The 23,385-nt window shown below is 39.0% G+C and overlaps 1 protein-coding gene across 1 annotated transcript; it reads right to left on the reverse strand.

Annotated features, from left to right (window-relative positions):
* Positions 1 to 891: 891 nt before the first annotated feature.
* On the reverse strand, positions 892 to 23,385 carry NMI (N-myc and STAT interactor). The gene is made up of 8 exons (XM_070581352.1): positions 23,114 to 23,385; positions 17,705 to 17,794; positions 16,819 to 16,914; positions 14,348 to 14,510; positions 11,325 to 11,431; positions 11,051 to 11,237; positions 8,665 to 8,771; positions 892 to 7,909 (listed from the first exon to the last, which is right to left on the reverse strand). The coding sequence occupies exons 2-8, from the start codon at positions 17,786 to 17,788 to the stop codon at positions 7,724 to 7,726; spliced, it is 930 nt and encodes a 309-aa protein (XP_070437453.1). The 5' UTR covers positions 17,789 to 17,794; positions 23,114 to 23,385; the 3' UTR covers positions 892 to 7,723.

A 23,385-nucleotide genomic window follows, 5' to 3' on the forward strand; every position in this document is an offset into this window, starting at 1 on the left:
TTTATATTTTATCTTCAGATTCCTATACCTAAAAGCCCACTTGACTAATAAACATGTGAAATTTAACAAGAGCAAGCAGAACTCTCCTTCCTCCCTTTCTTCCTCCTCAGTACACAGTAGCACTACCCACCTGAGAGCTCAAGCTCCTGGCTCCTGCTTGTCTTCCTTGATTTCTCTTTTCCATAGCTCTGTCAGTACATCCCATAAACTACACACTCCCCCCAACTCCATCTCCACCACCCAGATCAAGTCTGCGTTCTGCCTTATTCCCCTACAATTCATTCTGGATATGATATTTTTAAAACATAAATCAGGACTGATCTCTGTTTAAACATTTCATCATATTCCTGTTGCACTTTAAATTCAATTTATATTCCTCACCAGGAAACCAAAATGGCCTTGATCTGCTTTCTCTGACAAATCCCCTAGCACTGTCCTCACTCCCCTGGTTCTGATGAGGTGGACGAGCCATCCAGCCTGGGGGCTTTTCCTGGCCTTGGTTCTGTGCCCAGGCCTGGTCAGTTCCTCCCTGATCTTCACTTAGCTGTCTCCTTGTCGGCAATGGAATCTCCACTCAAATGCGCCCTTCAGAGACTGTTTCTGATCACCCAGTCTAAATTTGTTCCTCCCCTCCCCCACAGTGAATCGTTATTCCAGCACCCCATTACTCCACCTTAATAGCACTCACCCCATTCTAAGAATATCTTCATATATTTATTTTTTCTTGCTGTTTCTCACATGATAGACATTAGTACTGCTCACCAGTATGCCTTGTTCTTCTCAATTCAGGCAGGCACATGGGGGGATTGCCCTTCCTCGCTCTTTGATGTTAGACATGGCCACAGGATTCATTCAGCCAGTGAAATGTGAGGAGAATTGACAAGTCTCATATCTGGGTGGAAGCATTTTATTGCCAGCACAAGAGTCTCCGACATGCATCACTGAGGCAACACAGAGAACACCGTTGCACTAGGGAATCACGTGGCCCCATAGCAAAATTTACATGAATGAGAAATAAAACTTTGATGTTTTAAGCCACTGAATTTTTTTCAGCAGTATCACCTAGCAATCCCTGACTGATATATCCCACTAGAATAAAAGAACAGCCTGAAAATTTTACAAACCACACATCTGATAAGGGATTTGTATCCAGAGTATACAAAGAACTTTTACAACTCAAAAGTAAGAATTCAACCCAATTAAAAAATGGACAAAAAAGTTGAATAGACATTTTATCAAAGAAGATACATAAATGGATAATATGCACATGAAAATGTGCTCAACATCATTAGTCATTAAAGCAATGCAAATTAAAACCACAGTGAGCTACCACCCCACACTGACCGAAATGGCTGTACTGTAATCAAAAAGACAGATAACAGCAAATGTCAAGAATGTGGAGAAAAGAGAACTCTCAAACATTGTTCACAGGAAAGTGAGATGTTATAGCCACCTTTTAAAACAGTTTAGCAGTTTCTCAAAAAGCTAAGCATAAATTTACCATAGGACCCAGAAACTTCACTCTTAGATAATTACCCAGGAGAAATGCAAACATATGTTCAAACGTTGACTTAAACGGGAATGTTCTTAACTACATTATACATAATAGCCACAAGGTGGAAATAACCCAAATAGCCATCAATTGCTTAGAAAATAAACAAAATGCAGTCTATATATACAATGTAATACTATTCAGCAATAAAAAGGAATGGAATACTGATACATGCTGAAGGATGAAGTTCAAAAACACCGCGTTAAATGAGAGAAACAAGACACAAAAGGCCACATATTGTATAACTCCGTTTAACCAAAAAGACAAACATATGAAGAGACAAGGTAGAAAAGTGGTGCCTCGGTATCCTTATCTCCAAGGACAAAGGGACACCAAGAGGAATCTGAACCAACAGGTCTTGCTAAGTCTCCTCCACTTTACTACACTTGGCTTATACTCTTTTTTCTAGTATTTTCTGCTTTCGGTGACTCTCCACTCTTCATCTAACCCGAGCATGAAAACATTCAGGTTTAACCATTTCTTCAGGTCTTCATTTCCTTACGAAGGCTCCCATGTCGCGTGAAATTTATATTAAATAAATTGATATGCTTCTTTCCTGTTAATCTGTCTGTCAGTTTAATTTCCAGATTCAGCCAGGAACTCTAAGAGGGTTGAGGAAAACTTTTTCCACCCCTACAGTGCCAAAATGTCTTTGAGAAAGCATCACTCCAAATGTGGCCAAAATAATTCTAGCGGTTTATTACTAAGACTGCATCCAAGAAAATGTTTACTCTCTTGTAGCCCCAGTTATAAAGCCTCCCATCTCATTGTACTTTTTTCTATCTCACAGCTAAAGTACAATCAAATTGGCCAACACTTTCCTGAATGTTTTTAATTTGTGATACCAAAAAACATAAATAAATCCCTTTACTGGATGGCTCACCTGTATTTTGATAATTATTTATTTTCATAAGCTGTGGCATAAACTTATGAAGATTTCTAAAAACAGGATTAAAAGGAAATAATTTCTAAAGGACTAATACTCAGTGCTGAGAGGGAGCAGTGAGACAGTCCTTTATTGCACTGTTAATAAACGTACAGACCAATGCCTGCCTTTCTGGAAAGCAATTGTAGCCATATGTATCAAGATCCTTAAAAGAACTTTTATTTGACAGGGTTCAAAACAGGCCTCCCCAAGATGTACCACTTCTGCACATAGAATTTTTTTTTTTTGAGGAAGATTAGCCCTGAGCTAACATCTGCCACCAATCCTCCTCTTTTTGCTGAGGAAGACTGGCCCTGAGCTAACATCCATGCCCATCTTGCTCTACTTTATATGTGGGATGCCTACCACAGCATGGTTTGCCAAGTGGTACCGTGTCCGCACCCAGGAACCGGGCCAGCAACCCTGGGCCGCCGAAGTAGAACGTGCGAAGTTAACTGCTGCGCCACCGCCTGGCCCCTCACACGCGGAATATTTTGAGCTAAAGGCAATCAAGACCTTGCAGGCTCAAGAGAAACTTTTACCTCTCCCTTAAAAGAATTTAAACTGGGGGCCTTACCCATAATAAGAATCGTTACCAGAAATAAATTTTTATGACCTATCTGTATGGCAGAGCAAACTTCTAATTACTGAACTTCTGCTCTTCTGATCATCCTGTGAATTATTCTTCTCCCCTTTGAAGCCTCAGGCCCGTATCCCACTTGTTAGCTCAAGATGGCATGTATACCTCATTTTACCTTTTTGTCTCTGACCCTCTCATGTACGTGGGGTTTCCATAGGTAAAAAATAAATTTGATTTTTCATGTTAGTCTGTGTCAATTTAATTCTTAGACCATCCAGAAGAACCTAGAAGGGTAGAGGAAAATTTCTTCCTCTCCCACGTATCCTTCAACCTATCAACCTAGTAACTATCATCTTGAAGTAAGGTCAGATCTACAGAAAAAGATTTGTATACCATGATACACAAGGGTTTCTGTATATCGTAACACTTATAAGTGTGAAAAAAATTGGAAACGACCTTAATGTCCAACAACAGGGAGATAATAAGTAACATAGAGTATGCTCACAAGATGGAATGTGATATAGGTGAAAGAAAGACTGGGCAGGAGGACATAAAGGTTTCCCATTATCTCTGGGGGTGAATTTTTAGTGATTTTTTATCTTCATTATATTTTATATATTTTTCAACAATGAGCATCTTTTCTTTATTAATACTAACTGGATATCATTAATGTTATTCACAGTACAGTTGTGGCTTTCCACCTTCTAAGCATATAGTAGGATTGGACATTCAGGCCCCTTTATGGCTGGGTGGGGTGGGACCATATACTTAGTTCTGGTTGAGTTGTAAATGAAAGGGACCTTTCTGGATGAAGAATTTAATTGGCAGTTCAAGATCCTTCAAAGCTCTTTTTCTCCAGCATGGCAGGCAGCAATAAAGATGGTGGCTGCTGTGAACCTGGGTCTCTGAGTGTCTACCACGAGCACTCTTTTTGCTGACTCATCATGGAGGTGTAGCATGAGCAAGGGGTAAACTTTTGTTGTTTTAGGTCACTGAAATTTAGAGACAATTTGTCACATCAGTATCACGTAGTCTATCCTGATTGATACAGAAATTGGTATTCTTAAGTGAAGTATTACTATAGCCAAAAGAGAAAAAAAAGACAATCCACAGCACAATCTAAAATACATGGCTTTAGCTTAGGGGCCAAGTGGCAGGTAATCAGAAAATAGTTATCAGAGATTAGGATCGTGATCCATATTATGTAGCAGGAAAACATTTGGTAAAAGCGTCACACATGATAGCTTGGAAGGAAGATAATGTACCTAAATAGCTTGTAGTTTTTATAAAAAAAGGAGTGTGAAAACAAAATTAGTAGCATCTGTCATTATTGGGTGCATTTGACAAATATAAGAAAGAAATGAGCTTAGAAAAGAATTGGCCAGTTTGAAAGCAGGAATGAAAGGGAATAGAGAAAGTCCAGAAATACAGGAACTTGTAGGGTTGAAAATAATATTTCTCATTCTGAAATGATAAAACTGAGAAGACCTCTGAGTAACAAAGGCTGAGTAAAACACTGCTTCATGGTGAGGATTAAATCAATGCGCAAATCAAGGTTGAAGTCTCTGAACAGATTAAGATTTCTAAGAGGAAAAACACCAACTAAGGTTGTGGCATTCAGTAAAACCTCTCAACTGGACAAACTGGCTCAGGGAAAAGAAACTAAAAGTGGCCCAATAGACTCAAAGAACCCACAATTAAGTGGAGAGAGAGAGAAGAATGGAGCCAAGCAAGCACAGAATTATAGCAACTCTAAAAAGTAAGTCTAGAAAAAACCTGTGGGTGTGGCTATTAGCACATGTAAGCCAACCAGAATAAAATGGCTAAGAAGGCCATTAAGTTTTTGAATTATACCAGCTAACTAGACACTAGCCAGAGTAAAGAGACTGTGATTGGTCAAAACTTTAAAAAACTTTGGTCCCAAACATTGACCATAGGTAGTATACTGAGTGAGGAAGCTTTTCAGCCTTTAGGAAGGGTATATTTCAAATGTCCCTTCTAGATATAGCCAAGGAGAATAAAAAAAGAAGAATGTCCTGGAGCTATGAGGACAATGAGCAAGAGAAGAATTTCCAGGGAGTGGAGTCATGGTCTAATCAAAATTCCACACTCAGGAGGAATGGAGCACACCTCTGCTCAATGGAATTTCAGAATGGCTTTAGCCCAGTGACTGCTATGTGTCTCCCATTCTTTCCCTCTCCAAATGTGAGAGAGTTTATTGCAGTTATCTTGTTCCAGGTCCACTACTGTTTATTTGGGGGGGAGGGGGGTTCTGGATAAAGAAGAATAACATTCATACTTGATATAGAAACTACCACAAATCACCTAGTGTTCAAGTAGTTTTGAGTTTGATGCCACAATTGGGTGGAATTTTTGTGTTTTCTCCCTTGGAGATGGGATGAGTGTGACTGTATTTTGTATGTGAAAAAGAGTGATCAAATATTGATGATCAGTAGGACAGGACAGACTACACTCATTTCTATTCTGGCTCAACTATTTCTGGTTCTCCTCATTTTCTCAAGACAGAATTTTCTAGTCCCTTTAAGTTCCAACGAGGCCATGTGACTATTTCTGGCCAATGAAATGTGAGAGGAAATGACATAGGTCACTTCTGGGTCACAGTATTTAACTGCTGGTGCAACATTCCCCAGACTTTACTTTTCCCCGACTCCATGATTCTGGAAGCATGTCTTGTGATGGGGCCTTAAGTGATTAGGACAAAGTCGCCTGCCAACGTGTGTTGGACATCCAGCATGAGTGAGAATTAAACTGTTATTTTGTTAGGCCTCTGAGATTTGGGAGATTGTTTGTTATCACAACGTAACCCAGCCTGTCTTGACTGATAAATTAACAAACAACAAGAAAGACTTGTGATTCCACATATCTGTCTTTCCAGACATATATTGACAATGTCTTTTCACACATTAAGTGAAGCTATCTCATCCTAGACACACGATTTAAGGCTTCTTCTTCACTTAATATGCAATATGTTAAATAGTCAATACAGTATCTTTTGGCAAATTTTCAAAGTCTACTTTCCCCCTGTAAAATCTCTAGAACTCTAGAAATAAGCAGGAGAGCCAATGTTTGAGATCCAGCCCGATTGCACAGGGGGAAAACGAACGCAAAGGAAAAGTATAATTTTCTAAGATAAGTAACATTTACCAAAAACCATTGTGAAAATTTAGAATTGAATGAAATTATCTATTTTACTACCTGAGGAAGACCCCCTAAAAAAATAAAAGTGACTGTTTCAAAACTTGTCCTAAATAGGAAAAAATTCTTTCTGATTGGCAGTCTGCCACAGACTAAAAATGACACCCTCTGTGCTACTGAGGCTGTACCAATCAAAATTAAATAACGTTCTTTAAGTTTTTCTTCTTAATATTTTGGGGAACTTGAAATAATCTTACTATTTCCAAAGAGCAACTGACAAGAGAGTTTTTTTTCTAAAACAGTAACTATTAAGATTTATTATAAATTGCCCAGTTTTTAGACACCGTCTCTCATTTCGAAAAGAAATGTGAGAGTAATGAGTACAGTACTTCTGATGGCAGCATAACAACTTGAAAACCTAAAAATAAAATATCAGAAGCCAAACCAAGCTTTCTTTTCAGCTTTTCCCTTTGTTTATTTTAGATAGCAGGCAGCATCAGATAGGTTTAAGTTTAGAATCTTTTTTAAAAGCATTTCATCTCTGCCAACATTTTCATGTGAATTTAATTCTTCTGCTGGCTCGTCGCAAAACATACCGTCTTAGAATGAAAGTGGTCCAAATGCTCTTTACCAAAGAGAATTTTACCTTCTCTGAATAGCAACCTTGAATTTTACCATTTAAAGTTGCTGCAAGTTAAAGGCAGTGGAATGCTAATAAATGGGGTCTCTTAAGACTAAATTTTAAGCCCCTAAAGGGCAGGTACTGTGTTTTGCCCTTCAGGCATCCCCAGCATCTGGCACGATGAGTGATGAACCACTAGCTTTTCATTTACCTCTTTCTTTATTCCAAGGTTTTCAATCCCTTAAACTGATTCTTTCGATTATAAAGGTAAAACAAAGAAAATTCTGGTCTTTACAAGTTCTATTTGGAGAGGAGATGTCTTGGAAGGAATCAGGGGACACCCGGCACTCTGGATGAAGTTCAAGAAAAAAGACCACAGTAGGCTCTGAAAAATACCTTTGGAGCTGTGGAGCGAAATGCAGTGCAAAGTGGGAAATGATCGCTCTTGAAGGCCCTCGAAAATTCAGTAAAATCTACGGAAATCAAACTACTGGATACAGCATTTCTTTTGGGAAATGTTGAGTCAAGTTTGCATATTGGTGGACCTGGGGCCAAAACAGAATTGGCCCACACGACCATGACAGAATGAGCCAACATGGCTGGCAACAACTGGATTACTTAGGCTTGATTTCAACAGACGTGGCACCAACCCACATAATTTATTAACAAAACTCTTTTTAATTCAGTGCACTTATTGCATTTGTGAACATGCAGCACAGTTTGAAAGAAAGAAGAATTCAAAAACGTGGAAACATATTTTGTATCTAAAAATAAATGATAGTAAAGAATTAAAGTTTTCACTTTTTTAAGGAAAAGGATACTCATTTTTGTCAAACAGTGACAGTGATTTGGGCTCAGAAGCTCCAATTTTGCTATGATCTCATGAGTCTATTCTTCAAAGTATGCTATGTAAGGTTGACCTAGAGAACATTTGACCACATCGACTTCACCACCTCCATTCTTCTCCCGTTGAAAGTGAATGCTAACTAAATCCTCCACAGTTTCTTCATCCATCATATCAAGGCCTTCCATTCCAGTCAGAAGCACTGTCCTCTTAGATATTCCTGAAAATACCTAAGAAGGAAAATTAAAAAGATAAACAGAAAATTTTCTAACAACTTTGAATTGCAAAACTTCACATTGATAAGCTCTGCTTAATATTTTGGATTTTATCTTAAGAGAGACAAGGAGCCTCAGGAAGATTTTTCAAGCAGAATATCAGAATCGGATCTGAGTTTCAGAAAGAGGACTCTAGTGGCATTATGACAAATAGAGAAAAGAAGGGCAACTCTATGAATAGAAAGACCAGTGAGAGAGGTAGATAGAAGTGGAAGCGACAAGACTGAGTCACCAAAGGAATGCTGGAGGTGAAGTAAGATGAAGAGTGAAGCATGAGTTCTAGCTTTCAGGGTGGTGGACTAGAGAGATGGTGGTACCACTTAACACCTGAGTGGCAACAGAAAAAGACAGCAGGTTTGGAGTAAAGGTAACACGTTCAGAGAAAATGAGCTGGAAGAATTACTTTTAATGTCCAATGATAGTAGACACATGAGGAAATGTGGCTGTCTCCACATACAAAACCAAAGATTGTGCCATCATCTGAGTAATTTCAGCTTGAAAAAGTGTATGTTAAATAAGGTACAGTTTTGCATTAAAATATTCTTTAAAAAGACAAAACTCATTCCGCACCAAGCAGAGATGAAGAAACTGTTTTGCTATCCCTTACTAATAAGATTCAAACAGTAACACAGTCATAACTTTTTCTTTATTTTTCATGGGGTGGGGTCAAGCAGTAAGTTCCCAAAATGAAAAGAAAGAGACGACTTTACCTGAAACTTTTTCAAGTGTTTTTCTATGTACGGAGAAACAGTAACTCTATGGCAGCTATGATCTGTATAAAGAGGATAGTCTTTCTTCTTCAAAATCTCGTCAGCAACTAGAAGGAAATTTTTGAAAAGTTATTTTCTTTTTTTTTATATCATAGATGTTTTTAACCAGAGTTAAAACTTTCTTCAAACAGAACAATATCACAGTAAATAATGAATTGAGTGATTAATTTTTAAGAAATGCTACAGTCCACTTTAAAAACTTCTCAGTACATCATTTTGAAAACTATAAGACCAAACAATAAGGAGGTCTAAATAGATCCTTCTGTCTTCAACCATCCACTAGAGTCAATCAACGCACACAGGGCTGCAGTGTCCTCAGACAGATCGACCTTGAGCTACAGAAAATGCAATCACCATCTGCAGAAAGTAACCCCCATCCCAACAAGACTGGTATTTCCCAGTTTCTCAAGAAGTAGAAACAAAAACTATGGGGGCTGGCCCCGTGGCCGAGTAGTTAAGTTCGAGCTCTCCGCTTTGGCAGCCCAGGGTTTCACGAGTTCAAATCCTAGGCACGGACATGGCACTGCTCATCAAGCCATGCTGAGGTAGCGTCCCACATGCCACAAGTAGAAGGAACCACAACTAAAAAAATATACACAACTATGTACCAGGGGGCTTTGGGAGAAAAAGGAAAAATAAAATCTTAAAAAAAAAAAAAACTATGATTCGAATACTACGTATATATTTTAGAGTATATATATGTATATATACACACACATATATAGTAAGTTACTGTAGTGTATATATATATACATATATATACATACTATAGTAATATAGTAATACATGTAATATAAGTAGGTACTGAAATAATAGAGAAGAACATTAATTTAGTAAAAATTGAGACATTTCCTTAAACTTCCATTTCTGCTTCTATGTAGTTAGTTATGATTAGTTAGTATTAATTATTAACTAATATTAGCATTAACTAATAATATAGTTAGTATTATTTAATAATATAAATAAATATGTACAATATTAATATATAAAATTACTTAGTTATTCTGAAACTAGTACATGATTTGCAGTAAACTGATATAATGATGTTAACCAAAGTGGGGGCAGGAGTCGACTGTCATCTAAGTGAAGCAAATAACAAAATTTCATCAGGTTTCTCTAACACAAAGGATACTAAGATTTATTTTTAGCAGAATATAGGAGAAAAAGGTAATGTGTCAAGATTGCATAACAGGAAGAGTCCTTGAGAATATCCAATCACTTTGTTTTTTCTCCTCCCACCAGCCCACCTTGGACTGGCAACACGGTACAGTGGTTAAGAGCGTAGGCCCTCGCTGGTGAGGACGTGCAGAAATTGAAAGCCTGGTACATTGCTGGTGGGAATGCAAAATGGTACACAGCCACTGTGGGAATCAGCATAGCACTTCCTCAAAACAATAAACATAGAACTACCGTATGATCCAGCAATTCCAGGAAGACCTAGCTAGACACTCAACTAACCATAACTGACTACACAGTCGTAGAAAGAGAAGTGTAAGGAATGTCTCAATTTTACTATACTAATGCTCTTCTCTATTATTTCAATTGTCTTCAAAAAGCGTGTATTACTTTGTTATGGAAAATCCTAATCGGCAATGTTTTTTAATGGTATAGAAAGATTTCTATTCTATGTGCAAACCCAGGAGAAGCCCTAAGAATTAGATTAACTAGAGAAGAAATTTTTACTTTGGGAATCACTTGAACATATTAACAAAAGCAGCTGCAGGGTATTCTATTTTTAATCATAAGAATGTAAACCTCCCTAAGATGATCTGATAAAAGTCCAAATCTGCCTAAAAGAGGAAGAGATGTCTGTCTAGCTGTTTTTTCCATTCACCTCTTGTCCTCCCTGGAATGGATTCTTCCACCTGAGAGACCCTGTCAGTCATAATAGGTGGATGGAAGAGACAGTTTTATACACATATTTCTAAGTTTCTCTGCCACACACCCACTGTGTGATCTTTCGTAAGTTACTTACCCTCCCTGGGCCTCAGTTTCCTTATCCATAATGTGAGTATACACCTACCTCAGGAGTCCTGCTGTGTATCAGAGGAGACATACTACATTTACAACACCTGGCTCCACGCCTGGCATGTGATGAGCATGCACTAAGATTTATGTACTTGCTATGTGTAATATTATCATTCTCACTAGCATTCACAGAAATTACTTTCAGGACTCTACCATTTTATAAGGTTAAAAAAAATCCTCTATTATTATGCTGTCTAATAAATTCCAAATAAAAGAAGTAGAAAGGGAATACTTTCAGAAATGGCAGACCATAAATTAAATGGTAGAGCATTGCTTAATTTCCCAAATGTGTGAGTACCTCCAGTTTCCACAAACGTGATGACAGCACTTCCAGACCGCTTATCGTACTTCACGCATTCCACCTCTCCTCCTCCGTGTCGGGACTTACAAAAGCTCAGTTCTAGCTTGTCTCTCATCTGATTGTCAGGCAATTCATCAGGAATTTCAGTAACATTGATCTTCACTTTAGATACTTCTACACAAACCTGGGAAACCGTTTCATATTCAGAAAGATGGATGAGAAAAGTGTCCATGTTTAACAGAATTCTGAAAAGCTTTGGTCACCATGTTACCTGGAATCGGACTCCTGATGTTAATGGAACCGGCTTGGCCATAACCTCGACATTTACATCCTCTATCTGCACATGATGTTTCTTCATTTTGATCACATTTTGGGCAACTGAAAAATAATACAGGAAGTATTAATTTCCAATATTTCAATAAATTTTTACACTTTTGCTTTAAGAATAAATTATCCTGAATTTTTCAAATTTTCTTTAATGTTAAAGATTCTAATTTTTAAATTTTTCTTAGGATTTCCAAGTGAAAATGGTCTTGCCACCAAAGTAAGATACATTAGTCAAAATACATCAGCAAAAATTACAGTATGGAAATTACCAAGTTCTAGATTCATCTCTTAAGAGAGAGCCCGATAATCTTCAAAAATTCATAAATTATTTCAGCACAGCCACACACCCTTCCTTTCCACTGTTGACAGAATTACCGGAGAATTCCCTTAGTACATTAAAGCACAGCCAGAAATTTCTTCCATGTTGTGTAAGCTGGGAACACTTTTGCGGATCAGTCAATTAGTTGCGGATCTGGCAATTAATCTTACTTATCATTTGTCGCTCCTCCTTAATATGTTGCAAGTATCACAGAAATAACTATTCATTTTTGTTTCTGTCTTTCCCAAGGATTATATATTAAAGACCACATAGGCTTGAATATCAAAGAGTGAATCTTTTTTTTTTTGCCATATTTAATGAGCAATTCTACTTTCGCTAAAATGCTCTTGAGACCATTCATTAAAAAGTTGATAGCATTGCTATACCAATCACAAAACCATCAAGTCCAATTTATCCATGCAAATGGGAGAGGCTCAGTAATATAATTATGCCAAAAGTCATTAGAACTCCAAACAGCAACTATATGTCAGTTTAAAATGCATGTGGGTGTGTGTTTATTTTAAATTGTGTGACACAAAAGTTTATCACACTGCAGTTGTTAATATTTGGAGCCACTTACTCTAATTTTTTTAAGACAAGAGATTCCCACTCCAAGTCTTACAAATCTCACATGTGTTTATGACAACCAGTTATCACACCACAGCTGGCAGAAGAGAAAACCGGAGCTAAGAAGGCAGGGCGTTGTCATATGGGAATTCAGACTCATCGTACCGTGATATGACTATAACGTGAATTATGACTTTTTTTTGTTAATGACAACAGGCAACAATAACAGAAAATATTAATGAAGTAATACTCAGATGATGCTGTCTCCCTTCCAATGCCCCCCCAACCTCCAACATCTGGTTATCTGACACAGCTGAGAGAGACCACTTGTATTTCAACTTTTGTGACTCTGATTGTCAAAAGCCAACTCCTATTTAACTGTGTAGAAACCCAAAGTTCTCCCCAGAGAGTAGGACCTTGGAGCCATGCCAAGGGTGGAAGCAGATGTATGCGTTTCTGAAGAGGATCCTAGTCCCGGCATTCCCAGAAAATTCCTGCACAGAATTCCTACCTCCCAAATCTCCACTTACATCTTTTAGTTATATCCCAATTACCAATGCTAACTGCCACTTGATTCTTTGTCTCCTCTTCCACTTTTAGCTGCAGGTGTAGACGAGTGTGGACTCTGAGTGAATGAACAGTATGCGCATATACTGACGTGCTAGAATACCTTTCTTTTTTTTTTTAACTTCTTTTTTTTTTTTTAAAGATTGGCACCTGAGCTAACAACTGTTGCCAATCTTCCTTTTTTATGTTTTTTTTCTGCTTTATCTCCCCAAAACCCCCCGTACATAGTTGTATATCTTAGTTGCAGGTCCTTCTAGTTGTGGGATGTGGGACGCCACTTCAACGTGGCCTGATGAGCAGTGCCATGTCCACGCCCAGGATCTGAACCCTGGGCCACCACAGCAGAGTGCGTGAACTTAACCACTCGGCCATGGAGCCAGCCCGTAGAATGCCTTTCTTTTTAACATTCATTTTCAGGATATAGTGATGAACCAGGCATCAGGAGATATGGGTTATAATCATAGATTCTCAGAATCTGAGCACTGGAAGGGCTTGTGAAGGAACCCTCTAGTCCCACCCCACAACTTGACAATTACAGGAACAAAGGCCCAGGGTGATGGCCTGCTCAGAGGAAAGTTGGTCCAGTAGAAAGTACGTGGGCGCTTGGGGTTTGGCCCTCAGCTCTGCAATTTATTACTCTATGAACCTTAAACAAGTTCTTTATCTTCTTGAAGCTTATGTTTCCTTATCTGGATAATTCCTAACATGTAGCAATATAATAGCTAACATTTATTGTTTATTATGTGTCAGACACTATGCTAAGTATTTTACCAACATTTCTCATTTAATACTCAGAGCAGCCCCACGAGGTAAGTACTACCACAAAGCCTGTCATAAAAATGTAAGATTTATTAAAAAAACCCAACCCAAATCATACCTCCCAAAGAGGCAAAGCTGTCACTCAAAGCCAGATCCTCCTCATTAAGGCGCTCCCAGCTTCAAGAGGGTCCTAGACCCTGGTGGGCTTAGCAAATATCAGGTCCCATCCCAAGTCTCTGAATCCTTGGCTCTTCCATTCACTGAGCATGTGCCCTTAGATCAATTATTTAAACACCTGAGAATCTGTTTTCTTGGCTATAAAATGTAAATAGTAACTCTCCTATCCTATTGCTTTGATGGAGTTGAGTAAGTATAAAATGAGATGATGTCTGGGAGAACTCTCTGAGAAGTGTGTAGAGCTCTACCACCTGAAAACATTATTACCAGTATTGTCACTTGGAGGTAGCAGGTGGACTAGAAAGACGCTGGTACCGGACATCACAGCACCTGGGGCTAGCGTCCCGGAGTCATCATGTTCTCAATGAGTGACCACATTCAGGACACGTAACATCCCAGAGTCAGTTTTTCACCTGAACGATGGGGATAATCATACCTGTCTTGGTGTGTCATTATGAGGAGGAGATGAAATGTTATGTAAAAATTGCAAAGCAAAAGGCAAAGTTCTATGAAAGCTCTTTGAGAGTCCAAGTGCTTTCCAAAGGTAACATGGTCACATTCTTGAGCATGAGTCATACCTTCTTCTTTTTCAAAGGTGATGAGCGCTTGTCCTTTTTGTAGCTCATAATGAGCTTGCAAGTTCATTTGAAAGGAACAGGAGACATTTAAAAGCTGGCTGTCATCCTCGGGAGTCTCTGCAGATGTGAATTTCACCTTAGTGGCAGGAATATCCTCTTTAATCTAATTCAAACGGAAATGTTTGATTAAAATCAAGACAAGAAATAACTTAGGTCCTTCCAGTGATAATGGGATGTGATTGCCCAATAATTCATTCTCCACTGATTTCAGAATACTGTGTGGTCTTACGTAATATCTTTATTAATATCTTTATTTAACATCTTTAGTAATTGCTTCCTCCCAGGTAAGTACTTAGCAATGTAATCAGATGCTGATCTTTTAATATTATTTCACGCATGAAATTTTAAGAATATAATCTCCCACTTTTTCTAATCAATGTTTAAACTGGTCAGTGTTGTGTGGTGCTCGATTCTAAAGCCTACGCCATTTTTGTGGATAAGCACCTTTTAAACAACTGGGCCAATAATAGGCTATATTACAAGGGAATCACTAGACAGTGTTTATTCTCACCGCAAAGAGGTACGAAATACTCAGGTGTATACTACAGTTATTTTGCTAGCAAATCCAGATCATTTAATCCAAAAAAGAAAGACTCCTGAATTCCATGATTTAAAATTTATGAAATTTACATTCCCCCTTCTCCAACACCTGCCCAGCAACTTTTTAACCATTACTACAACTTAAGTTTATAAAAATGTGAAGGGACACTATCGAGAAAATTCATAATCAGAAGGATAAAGTTAAGGGGTTATACTTAGCTGCTTAAAATCGTTGGGATTAACAGACATGTACAACTACACATACATGCACAAATGAGTGAGGTGTTTGCATTTCTATTCTCCATGGTTATTTTACATGCCGACAGAGAAAGTGTTATCACAAAGGGAATAGAAATATTCGAAGAGTCATTTGATCTAATCTTACATTTATTCTATATCTCTACATGTAACGTAAGTAGAATTTCTGATTACCATAAGTCCAATTTCAAAGCAATCTGCAATGTCTGAGAAAAGGGAGAGTGTTTCCCAGTAACGTGGAAGCATCCAGTGCATCTGGAGAAGTCGAAAGCTTTTGGAGTGAGGGTACCCAATGCTAGTCCTGAGGACACTGTGGCAGAGAACACGCCACTCATGCTCTCTGGGCCACAGTCTCAGTCCCCTGTAAAGGGGGTCAGCTGAGCTGGCTGGGTTCTCAAAGCCCTGTGAGTTGTAAGACTAAATGATTCCAGCTCCTGTCTGAGAAATCACCAGAATCTCAACAGAACCTTCTCTAAGTCTCATAAACAAAGGAAACCTCACTTCCTGATATTCAGTAAGCTACCACCCATTTCAGAAACAAAAAGTAACAATGTTTTAAGCATTCAAATTGTTTAAAGAAGGTATTTTTTTTAACACTATGAGTTGTTATGAAGAAAAAAGGGGTGAAAGTTATGTGTAATTCAAATACAGGGAAATTTAGGAGAGAACTTAAATGGTGAAGATAAACATCCGTTTTTTTTTTTTTTTTTTTTTTTTTGGTGAGGAGGATTGGCCCCAAGCTAACATCTGTTGCCAATCTTCCTCTTTTTGCTTGAGAAAGGCTGGCCTGAGTTAACATCGGTGCCAATCTTCCTCCACTTTGTATGTGGGATGCTGCCACGGCACAGCTTGATGAGTGGTATGTAGGTCCACTCCTGGGATCTGAACCTGTGAACCCCAGGCTGCCAAAGCAGAGCACACAAACTTAACCACTACACCACTGGGCCATCCCCCAGTTTTTCTTAACTGTGAACTCATTTAAATCACTTGGATGAGGAGACCAATAAAGGAACTTAGTGAGAAGACCAAGAATTTGACCCAAAAGTGATTGATAATGAACTTTTTTTTTGTTTTTGTATTAACACATACATAAATATTAAAAAGTGCATTATCGTAAGTATACAGAAGGATGAAATTTTACAAAGTGATCACAAACACGTGACCAGCACCTGACCAACAAACAGAGGATGACCAACACCCCAGAAGCCCTCTTGGGTTCCCTTCCACTTCCTACCTGCCTCCAAGGGTAACCACTATGCTAACTTCTAACACACAGCGTTTGTGCTTTATTTAAATGGTAGCATATGGTAGGCCCTCTTTTATCTTTTTTTGGCTCAACATTGTGTTTGTGAAATTCACCCACGTTGTTGCATATAGTTGTAGTCTGTTCATGCTCATTGCTGTTTAGTATTCCATTGTGTGAATACACCCCAATTTATTCATTCATTCTACTCTGGAGGGACAATTGGGATGTTCTCAGTGTGGGGCTCTTATAAAGAGTGGTGCCATGGATGACCATAACGTTTTAGAACTGAATTTTGTATAATTAAATTGCTTTTGCTAAAAAATGGTGTCCACTGAAAATGTGATACATAAAATAAGTAAAGAAGTACCTGGGAGCTCTTGGTGGTCACTTGTAACTCAGCTTCGAGCTTTTGGATCTCCTCCTTTAGCTGAATATTTTCCTTTGCAATTTCAGCAATCAACCTCTAAAAAAACATCAAACAGCATTAACAAATTAAACAGCGCCTGACCTCATTTTCCCAAATGAATTAAAGAGGCTAAATTTCTCTCACCCTGAGTAAGGCACAGAAACATATTTGATAATCTCAGAATAAATATGATCACACGAATAATACATTTGCTGAATGTCTTACATCATCACCTGTCAATTCTCCTACCACTCCCAAGTGTTGTTATCTTCATTATACAAACAAGGAAACCACCTTTCACCCTAGACCAAAGGTCACAGGAATTTCTATAGGAGAGCAAGAACTGAGACCCAGATCCTCTGAATCTTACTTCAGTGCTCTATCAATTCCTTTCCTAGCTATTTGTGACTACAATATGACTTTTAAATTGCACTGTAATTGTGGACAGATGTTACTCTGGTACTATTAAAAAATTTGCTATGATTCCCACAGTACAGCTGCCTTGACACGCCAGATAGATGGCCTTGGGTAAGTGGTTTAAGCTATCGGGAGCCTCCACTCCCTCCCAGGTCTGATCAGATCCTTGCTGACAAAGCTCTTAACTTCTAGGTGAAAATCAAAGAAACAAGGGAGAAGGGGAAAAAGTAGCTAATGGTGTCAGCCTTGTAAGAGACAGGAGAGAAATATGATTCTTCTTGTAAGACCTGAATAGTGGAAGTACAAACATTTTGAAAACCCTAGTATCTTCCCAAATTCAAGGTAATGTTAGACAAAGACATACAAAACATGCAAAACTAACAGACATAAATTAATTTTTAATAATACCCAGTAATTTTTTTCTTTTTACCTCATTTTGTTCATCTTTCATAAATTTTTCATCCAGCCAATCCTCCTGAAGAACTTGTTTTCTGTTATCTTCATCAGCCGCCATGATTTCCTGATTATCATAAAAAAATTAATATTTTTAAAATAGTGTATACTCACAAATTCAAGAAGAAAGAAATAACAAATTTTACCATTTTCCAGAAGAAACATCTCTTCTTTTTCCTAGCATCAAAGTGTTTATTATCATGTAGCTTATATCCAAATAAAGACTATATTTCAAATAACTATCACACCTATAAATATATGAGTGTTCTAAAACTTCTTTGCTTTTCAACATAATAATAGAAAATAATGAGTATTGACATGCCTTTGTAGTTCACATCTCAATCAAAACATGATGCTTCATTTTAAAACACTACTATGTTGGTCTTCTGGCCTTTTTAAAAGGTTTTGATTTAAACGTTTAATCTCCCTATTGCACTCCCCAAAAGGCCTCCAAAACACCCTTCGTTTATATGTACACAAATTCTTTCCTGGAGTTTTCACAAACCCTCCGCCTGATTCCATATATTTGGATGGAAAAAAATTACATCTTTACTTCTAATCACCTCTGCTTGAAACTTAGCATTCTCTTCAAACATGAAGATGGCCAACAAGCCACACCGTGTTTGCAGCACCTCCGATAAGAATCACCAAGACAGCATAGGTATTTTCATAAAATATTATAACCTTTGCAGATAGCCTGGAATATCATTTGTGTTTAACCCTGCTTCAAAATTATGGTAGTTATTAAACTCACTACCAAGTCTTGTGATCTACTGTGATATATTGATATATATTACTAATCAATTTGCTTTTTTAATATTCTGATAATCATATAATTCAGTATAATTCAGTATAATTGGTTTCCTTTATAATTCTATGCTTTCTTTTTCTTTTTTTTTAGGAAGATTAGCCCTGAGCTAACTGCTGCCGCCAATCCTCCTCTTTTTGCTGAGGAAGGCAGGCCCTGAGCTAACATCCTTGCCCATCGTCCTCTACTTTACATATGGGATGCCTACCACAGCATGGCGTGCCAAGCGGTGCCATGTCCACACCTGGGATCTGAACCAGCAAACTCCAGAATGCCAAAGTGGAATGTGTGCAGTTAACTGCTGTGCCACCTGGCTGGCCCCTGTGTATTTTGTTTTATACATTTAAAGAACGTTTTATTTGTTTTCAGAAAGGTCCATAGGCTTTACCAGACTGGGAAAAAGTCCATGGCACGAAAAAAGTCAGGATTCCTTGTCTGTATAGGAATTGACTGAGATGGAGACGTCCCAGATCATAAATGAGACAGGGAATATCACGATTATTTTTATGTTTTTGGAAACATGTTAATAACCAGTCTGTAATATAATCTTCCAAGATTGCAAGTGGTTAAATTCTCACTATTTCTGTAGGAGAAGAAGTAAAGACATTTATTCCTCTTTAAAAATAAAATAGAAGACTAGCAAAAAATTAGTCACGTCTTAGTTTACCCAGTGTGAACACAAGCAGTGTCAAAAAAAAGAAGGGGTCAAGTAGCACTTAGACCTTGGTTTCTAATCTATTCTCCAATAAAAGGAACCAGGGCTCCTTGGATAATTCTATGTCTGGGGCAGGAAATACACAAGATGAGCCTGGACCTTCCAGTGGCCAAAGGTACAAAAAGGGGATTTATCAAGTAAGTAAATATCTGGACAATAACAGGAACCAGGTTTTTCATTGCCTGGGATAGTAATGTAAATATGGAAAGGGAGAAAACCAGAATGAATGCTGTGGATTTGAACTGGAAATATTGGTATAATCTCATGATTTCCTATAGATAGATTGATAGATACAGAGATATAAATACAGATATAATTGCATGTGTATGTGTGTGTGTGCGTGCACACACATACACATACTATATATATCTATCTGTAAATATATTCCCTAACTCTGTCTGCTGACAGGACCCGAAGCAAAGACAATAGCGATGAGCACATCTAGCACCCAGAAATTGGTTTCTAATACCATTCTCCACTACAAGGAACCAAGGCTGTTCAGAGAAATGGCTGATTTCAGGACCGGAACTGGAAAAGTATAAGACAGGCATCTCATGGTGCCAGAAAGCAAGGAAGTGCTCAAAGAATGATGAGGACATGTCAAAAGGGCAGAGAATCCAGCTTAAGGAATTTTTCACTGGCCAAATCTGGGAATAAATTAAGCGTAAAAATAAATAATGACGGTAATAATTAAATCCACTGAGTAAAATAGAAAACTATGAGTCCATACTGACATAAATAAATAAATAAATATATAAATAAATAAATTGAAATTTTGATGAGGAAAGGATCATTTAGTTAGTTTCAAAATATTCCCCACAAAGTATTTATTAATTTCAAAGGGGAAATGAGTAACTTCACAGTGAAGAAGCCAGGCAGATGCCACCATAATGAAATAATTAAAGTAAATGAGATAAATCAAATCATCTGCCATCTGATAGGCTGCACTGAGAACACAGTACGACTTCTATGATATTCCCACCAAAAATACATAATCTGAATCTAAGAATCAGGAAACATTAGACACACTGGCTTGTTCCCGTCAAAAGTGTCAAGTTCATGAAAGCCAAGGAAAGACTGAGAAACTGTTCCAGACAGAAGGAGAGGAAAGAGACATCACAGCTCAATGCAATGCATGATTCTGAACTGGGTCCTCTCGTTAAACAGGATATTATTGGGACAACTGGCAAACTTGAATTGGATCCAAGGATTGGATGGCAGCAATGTATTGATATTAATTTCCTGATTTTGATCACTATCTTGGGGTTATGTAGAGAAAAATACCTTTTTTGTAAGAAAGATATACTCAAGAATTCCACAGTAATGGGTCATGAAGTTGGAAACTTGTTCCCAAAAAATTCAGGAAAATGAAAAGCCGTTTGTATGGTACTTGTAACTTTTCTGTAAGTTTGAGATGGTTTCAAAATATATATATTAGTAGCTCCCTATTGCATCAACAACTGCAGAATCCTTACGATGGCATTCGGCCTTCATCGAGGTCTTACACAATCTAACTCCAACTTATTTTCTGGTCTTATTTAGACAAATTCTACACTAAGTCCTCTAACCACACTGAACACTCGAAGGGTCCCTCGTCTCCCTCCTGTCCCTCGTTATGTCACATTCTTCCTCCTTTTTCAACCTTGATTTCCACCTTACGAAATCTTATTTTTCTTCAAGGTCCACCCCAAATTTTCCCCAAGTTCTTGAAGCCTTTCTGATTCTCCCAAAGCACGTTAGTTCTCCCTCTTTTACCTCTTTTGAGGAGCTTTATTTGTGTACCTCTGTCATTTTCCTGTGTACCTGTGACTAGATATGGTCATCACCTTGAGGCCAGAGACTATGTCCACCCCTCCTTGCATCCACTCAAAACACAATACAAGCAGACACACTGAAAACACTCAATATTTATAGAATTGTGCACTATCTTTTCTTTCCTTTTTAAAGATTGGCCCCTGAGCTAACAACTGTTGTTAATCTTTTTTTTTTTTTCCTGCTTTTTCTCCCCAAATCCCCCCAGTACATAGTTGTGTATTTTAGTTGTAGATCCTTCTAGTTGCACCGTATGGGACGCCGCCTCAGCGTGGCCCAACGAGTGGTGCCATGTCAGCGTCCAGGTGAACTGGTGAAACCCTGGGACACCGAAGCGGTGTGCGCGAACTCAACCACTCCACCACGGGGCCAGCCCCTGTGCAGCATCTTGACTTAAGTATCTGTGCTGCTCAAGACATCCATGCATATGATGTCCTCTTATCACATTTTCGGAATGCAAAAACTGCAACATTATTTAATTGCTTTTTTAAAAGTCAGTATTCTTAAGAGCTTGTAATAAAGGCTCTCTATATATTTAACTCATATACACGGTCTACTACATGACACCCCAGAACTTTTTTTGGCATATTTAGCTCTCGATACTGTCCCTGTTTGCATGAGTGGGATGTACAGTAATAGGCTTTCTTTTATGCAATCAGATCGTAGGCAGAACAATAACCCTCTCAGAGATGCCCACGTCCTAATCCCCAGATTCTGCGAGTATGTTATGTTACACTGCAAAAGAGCTAATCAGCTGACTTTAAAACACAGAGATCAGGGGCTGGCCCTGTGGCCAAGTGGTTAAGTTCGCGCGCTCCGCTGCAGGCGGTCCAGTGTTTGTTGGTTAGAATCCTGGGCGCAGACATGGCACTGTTCATCAAACCACGCTGGGGCAGCGTCCCACATGCCACAACTAGAAGGACCCACAACTAAGAATATACAACTATGTACTGGAGGGCTTTGGGGAGAAAAAAGGAAAAATAATAAAATCTTTAAAATATGGAGATCATCCTGAACTTTCCATGGGCCCAAATGTAATCACCAGGGTCCTTAAAAGTGAAAGAGGAAGACAGAAGAGCAGAGTCAGAGTGAGATGTGACAACAGAGTAAAGGTCAGAGAAATGCAACACTGCTGGCTTTGAAGACTGAAAAAGGGCACCACTGAGTCAAGGAAGGGGGGCAGCGTATAGAAGTTGAAAAAGACGAGAAAACAGCTTCACCCCAGGGGCCTCCACAAAGGAAGAAGCCCTGCACACACCTTGATTTCAGCCCAGAGAGCCAGGTCGGACTTCTAACCTACAGAATTTTAAGATAATAAACTTGTGGTTTTTAAGCCACTAAATCCGTGGTAATTTGTTAGGACAGTGAATGAAAAAAACAATACAAATCACCACCATCCATCCACCACCTCTTTTCCTAATATCCTCATGTCACGGTGGTGCCAGGCCCGATAGAACAGAATCTTCCCATATCTGGCAGCAAAAAGAAAGGCAATGAGGGGAAGAAAGGGAGGAAGGAGGTGGTAATTAATAAAATGGTGATACACATATATAGTTTTTTAAACACTTATGCATATTATATAGACAGGGAAAGATAATATTCTCCTTTGGATGTCTCCTTCAAGAAAATCCCTGAACATTCTGAAACGTGAGGAACGACTGCCAAATCCTGCGCCTGCCAGGAGTAAATCTCCTTAAAGAATCAGTTTTCCTAAGAGCTATCTCGAGAGACACCAGAACATGGGCAAACAGCCGTTTTAAGTTTCAGTTTCCAGAAGGAAGCACAACAAACCAAGAAGACTGGGTAAGAGGCCTGGACGGCACAGAGAAGGCATCGGGGATCCGGGGGCAGGCGCGCCTGCTCCGCGTCTTGTCGCCGCAGCGACTTGGGCTGCGCGGGGCGCGGGAGGCGCCGTCGGGCGCTCGTGGCCGGGCACTGCGCCGCGCCGTCCCTGGCACCACGGAATCCGCCTCCCGCACCCACCCAAGGCCTCTCTAGCCCGGGGCTCCTAGGAGTAGGGACGGCGGCCGGGGAACGGGAGCCTCACTCACCTGCCGCAGCCGGGGCCCGGCGCGCCCGCCTTTCCCGGAAGCCTCGTGGGGCGGCGCCGGGTCCCCGAGGCTGGTGCTGCCTTATCCAGAAGCGCCTCGGGAGATCCGAGGTGCAGTTCAGAGTGGGTGACGCTCGGATGAACAGCTTAGTTCCTTAAAAAAAGAAGAAGAAGAAGAAAAGGAAAAAGAAACTGTGCTCAAATAGTGGTTAGTGAGAAAAACTCACCACCCCTCGGAATACCAAACCCGGTGTCTCCAATGACGGACAATCT

The sequence above is a fragment of the Equus przewalskii genome, chromosome 17 (genome assembly GCF_037783145.1).
Source record: "Equus przewalskii isolate Varuska chromosome 17, EquPr2, whole genome shotgun sequence".
Classification (NCBI taxonomy): Eukaryota; Metazoa; Chordata; class Mammalia; order Perissodactyla; family Equidae; genus Equus; species Equus przewalskii.